This window comes from Carassius gibelio, chromosome A8, assembly GCF_023724105.1.
Source record: "Carassius gibelio isolate Cgi1373 ecotype wild population from Czech Republic chromosome A8, carGib1.2-hapl.c, whole genome shotgun sequence".
Classification (NCBI taxonomy): Eukaryota; Metazoa; Chordata; class Actinopteri; order Cypriniformes; family Cyprinidae; genus Carassius; species Carassius gibelio.
In genome coordinates this window covers 2622669-2632668 of record NC_068378.1, presented here as the reverse complement: position 1 = coordinate 2632668, position 10000 = coordinate 2622669, and the positions used below count along the sequence as shown (strand labels likewise).

Here is a 10000-nt window from a genome sequence, read left to right as displayed (position 1 = left end):
GTCACAAGTTTCAGAAAGTGTTTTTCGAGTATGGCTCTGTGTGACGTTAGATGGAGCGGAATTTCCTTATATGGGTCCTGAGGCACTTCTGCCGGAAGAGCGTGCGCTCCCGTATAGCAGAGCACTGAGAGCACAACAGACTTCACTGATCAGAGCGAGAGCGTCGCCAAATGTCACAAAAGAAGTGTGTTTTTGGTTGCCAGGGCAAGACAACCCTGCACAGATTACCAAAAAAAACAGCATTAAGGGACCAGTCGATGGAGTTTATTTTTACAGAGCATCAACGGAGTTGTGCAAGTGTTTTTGTTTGTTCCCTGCATTTCGAAGATGCTTGTCTTACAAACAAGGCCCAGTTTGACGACGATTTGCGTATCGTTTATTTCTTAAGGATGATGCAATCCCAATGAAAAAGGGTCACGATCGTGTGTTGGAACCGCAGGCGGTGAGTAAAACTGCTTAAAATATCTCTGCCTCCTTGTTAGTGCATCCGCCTCCCATGCCGAAGACCCGGGTTCGAGCCCCGCTCGGAGCGAGTCGTTGCTGCTGCTGCTCTCGTTCAGTTTCAGCCTCGGCATCTGATTCTGGACCATAAATATACGCTGAATCTGACTGTTAGCCATGGTTTGTTTTGGATGATGTTTTTTTTTCCTCATGGTAATGTCACAGCTTCCAAATGCACTCAACGCAAAAGCCTACTGGCGCTCGTGATTCTTTAGCCCCGCCCACACGTCACGCCTCCAGCTAGTCGTGTTTTTCCGGGAAAAATCGGTACAGACTATCTTTCTCTTATGAATATAATAAAACTAAAGACTTTTTGGAGTTATGAAGGATGCAGTACTACTCTATAGGTACTCAAGATTAACAGGATATTGAGTGAAAACGAGCATTTCATCCCCCCCCCCTTTAAGTACGTCCCAAAGCATGTAAATGTTGAGTATGTTGTAGGGCAAGTATCTTGAAAAGAGTATGCAAGAAGTCCCCAGATACTATTTCAGGTAGATTTTTGAAGTGTAGATCCATGTACACTAGGGGTTGGGTTTTTCTCCAACCCGCAGGTCCTGCTTTTATGATATTATTTGGGCCACCCTAGCCTGCCCTGCACCACTGTATCTATTTTTATAACCTGCCCCGCACCTGCTAGCATTAAATAGACATACTAGATATTGTCATGTGAATGAAAACAACAGCCTTTATTTCAGCCTTAAAAAGTGCTTTGAAACATCGACATGTAAACAGGCAATATTATGAAATTGAACCATAAATCTTGTCATATTAATAACAATTATAAACATTTTCAACATTTTAAAAGTAGCATTTGTATTAATCTAATAGGTTAAAGAAAAAAACATTTCAGATTTGTATAGGCCTACAGTTTACAACCTACGCTACATAACCACTTAACTTTTGATTTATTTAACACACAGAAATGTTCATTTAGCGTTTTTACATTCGCTGTGCAAAATAAGAATGGAATCCACAGTACCAGGTTTTAATCTATTTGGCCCAGACTCCAGCACTTGGCCAGCAGAGTTGAATGTGCGCTCACTTGATGCGCTTGTGGCTGGGATACAAAGAATCATTTTTGACACCATGGCAAGCACAGGAAAGGTGATTGACTGTGACTGCCAGAAGCTTAGAATGTCCTCTCCATCCCAGAAGAACTGGCCCTCAATGTAGCACTGAACCTTGTCTCTCTCGGCAACTTCTTCACTATTATCACTAAACTATTTTTTTTTTCTTTTGACTCGCTCAGCTTCGTCAACTAAACATAAAATAACAGAATATTTAACCTTTTACACATACATTAGATGACTGTAGCTAAAACGTGAGACCCGGGCCAATAAGTCTATCTGTTTGCTGGTGCTATCACCTCGAGGCTCCGGTCCGGCTTTGGCTCCGGCTCTGCTCTGCTTGAAACATCTTCAGGGACTTAAAACAAGTCAAAGAAACGTTCCAAGCTTGTGGGTGACTCTAATGGACATTTTCTCGTTGGATACGTGTCACCCTCCATCTCTTCATTCAAGTTTTAAAAGGCAACAAAAACGCAGTAACTGTTAATGACATGGGCTGTGCACGGCATCTACTTGTTGTGACGATCGCGATCCAGTAAGACACAGGGAGAGAGATCCAAGTGCAGGTATGTTTTATTGGGGTAATCCAAATCGTAGTCAAAACAAGCCAGGGTCGAAACCAGAAAGCATCCTAAAAACAAACAAACAAACAAACAAAGAACAGGAAAGGGAACGGAACGGGAACTCAGAATACGATGGGTCTCAGGGGACGAGAAGACTCCATCCAAACAACAGGAAAAGACTGGTAATTATAGGGAGGCTAATGACAATAAAGTGAATGCACCTGGTGCAATTAGCAGGAGTGCAATTACTGTGATGACAGGACAAGACTAGTGGAATACTAGTGCCTACGTTGAAGTGCCTAAGGGGAAGTGAGCCCACTAGTGGACACCCAGGGAAACAGAGACTAGACAGCGTGACATTACCCCCTCCTCCACGGAGCAGCTGCCAGATGCTCCACCCAGACCCAAGGGAAGACCAAAGACACAAAGAGACCAGGAGGGAGGTGGAGCGGCAGAGGACCAAGGGAAGGGACGGGAGGCCAGGTAAAATGGGGAAAACAGAGACAAGAGGACCAGGTAAAATGGGGAAACAGAGACAAGACGACCAGGTAAAATGGGTAAACAGAGACAAGAGAAGTACAACACAAAACAAGGAGTCCAGGAGGGAGGTGGACCAGCAGAGGATCAGGGGGAGGGACGGAGGGCCAGGTCCAAAGGTGGAAAACAGGCAGAAGAACGAAAAAAACAAACACAAAAACACAAGTCCAGGAAGGACATAGCGTGACGCCCACCAGGGCGGAGCAGAAGACCACCACATCCATGCGGTCAAAACAGACGCCCCCCCAGGGCAGAACAGAAGACCACCACATCCATGCGGCCAAAACAGACGCCCTCCCAGGGCGGAGCAGAAGACCACCACATCCATGTGGTTGAATGAACAGGAGGACAAGTCTGGTTGGGCAAGTCTGAAACAAAGAACATGAACAAGTTAAGGGTAGCCTCTGTGGCCACAACAGGATCAGTCGGGTGCTCAGAGAGTTTGACTGAGACGTGACGAGACTCTGGAAGTTCCGCAGAGGCGAGGAGAGACTCTGGTAGATCAGCCGAGCCGAGGGTAGACTCTGGTAGTTCAACAGAGAAGTGACGAGACTCTGGTAATCCCATGGTGTTTATACTGGATTCCAGAAGATCAATGCTGACTTGACTCTGCTCATGAAGATCAATGGTGACTTGCCTTTGCACAGGAAGATCAATGGTGACTTGAATTTGTTCATGAAGATCAATGGTGACTTGCCTTTGCACAGGAAGATCAATGGTGACTTGAATTTGTTCATGAAGATCAATGGTGACTTGCCTTTGTTCATTAAGATCACTGGTGACTTTAATTCTCCCATGAAGAACCCCGGTGATTTGACTCTGTCCTTGAAGATCACCAGTGACTTCACTTGAGTCTGGAAGGTCAACGGTGACTAGCCATTGACTCTGGAAGGTCGATGGTGACTAACCCTGACTCTAGAAGGTCAAAGGGTGACTAACCCTGACTCTGGAAGGTCAACATGAACTGGCCCTAAATCTGGAAGGTCAATGGTGACTAACCCTGATTCTGGAAGGTTGACGGTGACCAACCCTGACTCTGGAAGGTCAACGGTGACTAACCCTGACTCTGGAGGGTCCATGAGCACCTGACTCGACTCTGGAGGATCAACCGGAACCTGATTAAACTCTGGAAAGTTAATGGCCACCTGACTCGACTCTGGAAGGTCAACAGGAATCTGACTTGACTCTGGAGGGTCCATGGGAACCTGACTCGACTCTGGAGGGTAAACTGGAACCTGACTCCACTCTGGATGGTCAACGGGAACATGACTCGACTCTGGAGGGTCAATCGGAACCTGACTCAACTCTGGAGGGTCAACGGGAACCTGACTCACCTCTGGAAAGCCCACTGTAACTGCCATCCTCTGTAGTGGCGCTGGGTTGGTGGCCATCTTGTATTGTGGCGCTGGCTCAGCAGACGTGATGTGAACAGTCACTGGATCAGCAGACATGACATGAACACTCCTGGGAATCTCTAGGATTTTGGACAGCATGGAGAAATAATCCAAAACTGTATCAGCAGCCATCTTGGGCATTGGTGCTTGGCTGGCGGCCATCTTGCCTCGTGGCGCTGGGCTGGTGACCACTTTGTGCTGTGGCGCCGGGATGGCTTCCGTCTTGCCTTGTGGTGCTGGGTTGGCGGCCATCTGGTGCAATGGCGCTGGGCTGGTGGCCATCTCGTGCAGTGGCGTTGGATTGGTAGACGTACGCTTCCTTTCTCCTTTCCGTCCGCCATGGTGAGACGGCGGCTCCGATCCGTTCCACACGAGCCCAGGGTCGAAGGGGGCCATGGTGGAGGGCGATATCGAACCTCCTCTCTACCACTAACTCCTTTGCGACCTCCCCTAGTCCCACGGAAAACCACCAGGCAGGTTCCCCTAAAAACCATCCCTTTCCCGCTCGGTGGCTGGGGAGGAAAAATGAACAGACATACCGCTGGATCTCAGAGATGATGGAGTCCTTCAGTGATGTTCGCGACCAGTGAAACACAGGGAGAGAGATCCAAGTGCAGGTATGTTTTATTGTGGTAATCCAAATCGTAGTAAAAACAAGCCAGGGTCAAAACCAGAAAGCAGTCCAAAAACAAACAAACAAAGAACAGGAAAGGAAACGGTACGGGAACTTGGAATACGAGGGGTCTCAGAGGACGAGAAGACAGGATCATGAAAGGACTCCATCCAAACAACAGGAAAAGACTGGTAATTATAGTGAGGCTAATGACAATAAAGTGAATGCACCTGGTGCAATTAGCAGGAGTGCAATTACTGTGATGACAGGACAAGACTAGTGGAATACTAGTGCCTACGTTGAAGTGCCTAAGGGGAAGTGAGCCCACTAGTGGACACCCAGGGAAACAGAGACTAGACAGCGTGACACTTGTAGCTGTGAAGGGCAGCTTTTATGTTTGCGCCCTTGTCACTAACAAACATTACTTTTGATATGCGAGCAGGTTCAATACCAAAGTCATTCAGCTCCTTAATAATTTGCTTGTGGATGTTGTGCGCTGTCTTTTAGAAAGAAGAGTCAAAATCAGTAGTGCTTATGACACAGCTCTCCAATTTCCAGTCATCATTAATAGGGCTGTGCGATTAATCGAAATCGAAATAAAATAGCGATTTGAGTGTGTGCAATTTCTAAATCGCCTTATAGCACGATTTTCTGCAGCCCTGACCTCCTGCAGTATGTTATCTGAACCAACCAGGATGCAGCGCACCTGAGTGGAGCGCGAGAGCAGAGCACTGAGAGCAGACTGGGCATATGCCTAACTCCAGGTTCACACACTCTGTCTGTGATGCGTAGCCTTTTGGGTGCTGAGGCCATTGTTTCAGATCACTAGTTCATGTTTTGTTAGTCTATTCATCCACTGAAGCTTCTATAATGAGATTAGATATGCAAATGCCCCTTATCCGATTGCAATCCAATGACAGGGACGCACATTTTAAGGACCAGACAATAGCCTATTGGATGTATTTTATATGTCCGGTAGTCCTCAAACAACATTATAGTCCCGCCTCATCTTGTTAACGAAGACGTGTCATATATTTCATCATAGTTTTTATCATCAGATATTAATTTTAGCTCTTCAACGTCTCATCTTCGTCACAGATAAAATATTTGTTAACGAATACTTTTCATCTTCGTCACGAAATTAACACCGCTGTTAACTGTGACAAGATGACAGGCCAGTTTATAGTGACAGGGTGTGTGTAACTGTAACACAGCATCCATGACATGATAGTTTGTAAAGCCTGTCTACAGTAGCCTACTCTTCTACTACACACTGTAGTGTGTACTTTTTCCACTCCAAAAAAATACATACTTTAAGGGCGTAGTATAAGTAGGCACATTGGGATGCAGCAAATATGACAGATTTACAGAAAAGATAAATGCAGGGCAGGATTTGGTTCTGTGCATCAGTTGTTGATTGGATGGTCAGATGTGGGCGTGGCTCTCAGATGAGTCTGAGCTTGTATGACTGGAGCTTCAGAGGACTAAATAACTGGAGAAGTCCTGCATATGCCACTTCACCAGAGAAACCAGCTCTAGACAATTTGATTAAACATTACCATATCAACATATTTTTAAAAATGAAACGTGCACAGATTGTTTACAAAAAAAAGTCTATACCATGCATTTGCCAAATAAATAATAATAATAATAATAATAATGGTACAAATGCAAGATTCATTTTCATGCTGAATATTATTTCTAGTCATCTTGTCCTGAAGATGCATGCATGCACAGATAAAAAGACAGCAGGCTGGTTCATGTGTGAGATGGTACCTGTTTGATGCGGGCGCTCTGCTGTTTGTCGTTGGCATTGCTGGCCAGTTTGAGATACTCTGCCACATTCTCGTCGCGGGCCGCCTGCTCGATGCGCAGCTGCTCTGTGAGCTTCAGGATCTTCTGCTGCAGCTGTGCGATGGCCTGCCGTGTGCGCTGGGGGTCCAGACCGGTGTCCTCCGAGCCCAGCACCGAACCATCTGCCCCGTAGGACGCCGCCAGACCGCCCTCAAGCCTCTCGATCTGAGAAACACAGAGAAACGGCCAGGAGGAAGCCGAGGCAGGGACAAAGACGAGAAAAGTCATGTCACTTCTTAAAATAGGTCTTTCCGTGTCTTTCTGCTGACACAATGAAGCAATCGCCCGCTTCTGCAATCGCACACATGCAGACGGAGGCTATTAAAGGTCAACATCTCCATCACACACACACACACACACACACTTGCCTTTATTCTAATAAAGAGAACACAGTGCCTTGTTTTTGTGAAGTACATTGGCTGAAACTGGTCTCACAGTAAACTGAACCTGTTTCAAGGATGTTTCAACACTTTTAACAGGGAAAATCAAGACAAAGATATTCCTCCTAACACTGGAAAAAGCACATTTGCTACTATACACATGCATGGACCTGATAGTTAAACAACCAGAATGAGCTGAACAGTGAGGTCTGTCTGATCATATAGTCCAACTCTGTATAATCTGACCTATATAACAGCAATAATAACTCCATTAAACAAGGGCTTTGTGAAAAGACAGTAACCACTAAAATGAAGATTTTATATAGGCATGAAATAATGTAATATTGTTTTGTTAAACCGATCAAAAGGAACATGCTCGTATTGAGAGTTGGAAGAGTAAAATGACATTCAGTCAAACAGATCTGATCTTACTCAAGCTCAGCAGAGAGAGAGAGAGAGTTAACCGGACGTGAAGGGAAACCGTGCAGCAGGAGGCTGAAATGACACAATGATGCGTGTTCTCCGCGAGACTCGTCTTCAGAGCGTTATAACGGGTTATGAAGCGTCTCTCTCCCTCACTCACCTTCCCGCTCCGCGCTCGCAGCAGCTGCTCCCAGTGCATCTCCTCCTCGACAGTCACTCACTCACGCGCTCGTTCGGAGATCTCACCGGCAGCTGAACTCGAGCTCGAGCTCCTCCCGCGTGCGGCTTTAAACATGACATCATCCCTGAACCGATGCTGGTCACGATCGCTGCTCGAACTGAACCAAAACAGAACCGTATTCTGATTTATTCTTATGCTTCTGTGTGATAAATGCTTTTCCGATATTGAATAATTGTACACAGATTAATTTATTCAGTATGAACAACTGGCTTCAGTGAACGAAACATTCAAACCTATTTATTCCAACCGTCTCTCGCTTTTGTTCTCGAAACGGACTCACTTTTAAAATAAACCTATAATAACATAGAATGCTTGGAGAATATGGATTCATTAGAATTTCTTAATATACAGGACAATGCAGATGATACAATTTAGTGATATTTCAACATGGGAGACCTGTTCAGTCAATTTTAACAGAATGTAGTATATTATTCTAGAAATTAGTATAACAGCACTGTAAAAAAAAATCTTTAAAAAGCTTAAAAATATTAGAATTTTATTAAATGAAACCCTACATGAACACCATTTGGCCAAATATACAAAATTATGGTTTTATTTTTATTTATTTTTGGCAGTGTGAGCAGGTGCCAAATCCTGCTGGAAAATGAAATCAGCATCTACAAAAAGCTGGTCAGCAGAAGGAAGCATGAAGTACTCCAAAATGTCTTGGTAAACAGGTGCAGTGACTTTGGTTTTCATAAAACACAATGAACCAACACCAGCAGATGACATTGTACCCCAAATCATCACAGACTGTGGAAACTTAAAGGGGGGGTGAAATGCTATTTCATGCATACTGAGTTTTTTACACTGTTAAAGAGTTGGATTCCCATGCTAAACATGGACTAAGTTTCAAAAATTAAGTTGTACTTTGAAGGAGTATTTCTGTTCCAAAAATACTCCTTCCTGTTTGTCACAAGTTTCTGAAAGTTTTTTTCGAGTATGGGTCTGTGTGACGTTAGATGGAGCGGAATTTCCTTATATGGGTCCTGAGGCACTTCTGCCGGAAGAGCGCGCTCCCGTATAGCAGAGCACTGAGAGCACAACAGACTTCACTGATCAGAGCCAGAGCATCGCCAAATGTCACAAAAGAAGTGTGTTTTTGGTTGCCAGGGCAAGACAACCCTGCACAGATTACCAAAAGAGAAACAGCATTAAGGGACCAGTGGATGGAGTTTATTTTTACAGAGCATCAACGGAGTTGTGCAAGTGTTTGTGTTTGTTCCCTGCATTTCGAAGATGCTTGTTTTACAAACAAGTCCAGTTTGACGCCGGATTTGCGTATCGTTTATTTCTTAAGGATGATGCAATCCCAACGAAAAAGGTTCACGATCGTGTGTTGGAACCACAGGCGGTGAGTCAAACTGCTTCAAATATCTCTGTGTTGTGAACTTAGCTATCGGCGCGTAAGCACATCAAGTAAACAACATGCGATGTTGTCATCAAACTGCACTTTCCACATGTACAGCTAAAAAAAAAAAAAGACGACATAAAGTGGAACTTAGTCATTTTCCAAACCCGCTAAGCAAATATACACAGTTTCAGTACATACCACATAGAGAAGCCTTTGCTGATGCTGCTCTTGTTAAATTTCAGCCTCTGGATCTGTGTCACAGCTTCCAGACTCGCTCAACACAAAAGCCTACTGGCGCTCGTGATTCTTTAGCTCCGCCCACACGTCACACATCCAGACGCTCGTGTTTTTCCGGGAAAAATCGGTACAGACTATCTTTCTCTTATGAATATAATAAAACCAAAGACTTTTTGGAGTTATGAAGGATGCAGTACTACTCTATAGGTACTCAAGATTAACAGGAGATTGAGTGAAAACCAGCATTTCATCCCCCCCCCCCCCTTTTAACACTGGACTTCAAGCAGCTTGGGCTATGAGCTTCTCCACCCTTCCTCCAGACTCTATGATCTTGGTTTCCAAATGAAATACAAAACTTGTTCTCATCTGAAAAGAGGACTTTAGATCACTGGGCAACAGTCCAGTTCTTCTTCTCTTAGCCCAGGTAATACACCGCTGATGTTGTCTGTGGTTCAGTAAATTCCTCGTCACTTTTGTGTGTGGTGCTCTTGATGCCTTGACCCCGGCCTCAGTCCTTTCCTTGTGAAGTTCACTCAAATTCTTGAATCGAATTTGCTTTACAATCCTCATAAGGCTGTGGTTCTCTCGGTTGGTTGTGCATCTTTTTCTCCACACTTTTTCCTTCCACTCAACTTTCTGTTAACATGCTTGGATACAGCACTCTGTGAACAGCAGCTTCTTTATCAATGAATGTTTGTGGCCTACTCTCCTTGTGAAGGGTGTCAATGATTGTCTTCTGGACAACTGTCAGATCTTCCCCATGATTGTGTAACCTATTGAACCAAACTGAGACCATTATGAAGCCTCAGGAAACCTTTGCAGGTGTTTTGAGT

General features: G+C 44.8%; 2 protein-coding genes across 4 annotated transcripts in view; both read right to left on the bottom strand.

Moving 5' to 3' along the window:
* The window catches only part of LOC128019192 (uncharacterized), a 7012-nt gene extending 565 nt beyond the window's left edge, over window positions 1-6447 (bottom strand). The window contains exons 1-2 of the mRNA XM_052605294.1: window positions 3877-6447; window positions 1-3846 (exon numbers count right to left, since the gene is read on the bottom strand). The exon at window positions 1-3846 is cut by the window's left edge and continues 565 nt beyond it. Of these exons, the coding sequence (XP_052461254.1) occupies window positions 3595-3846; window positions 3877-4461 (837 nt within the window). The 5' untranslated portion in view covers window positions 4462-6447 and the 3' untranslated portion in view covers window positions 1-3594. The remainder of the gene's footprint in view (window positions 3847-3876) is intronic.
* Window positions 1-10000, bottom strand: part of LOC128019182 (transmembrane and coiled-coil domains protein 1-like) — a 27918-nt gene that overhangs the window by 9397 nt on the left and 8521 nt on the right. For 2 of the 3 annotated variants that reach the window (XM_052605274.1, XM_052605271.1), the window contains exon 2: window positions 6455-6697. In XM_052605274.1, coding sequence (XP_052461234.1) covers window positions 6455-6697 — 243 coding nt within the window. Of the gene's footprint in view, window positions 1-6454; window positions 6698-7495; window positions 7931-10000 lie in introns of those variants that run through there. The other variant, XM_052605272.1, reaches the window with a different exon arrangement.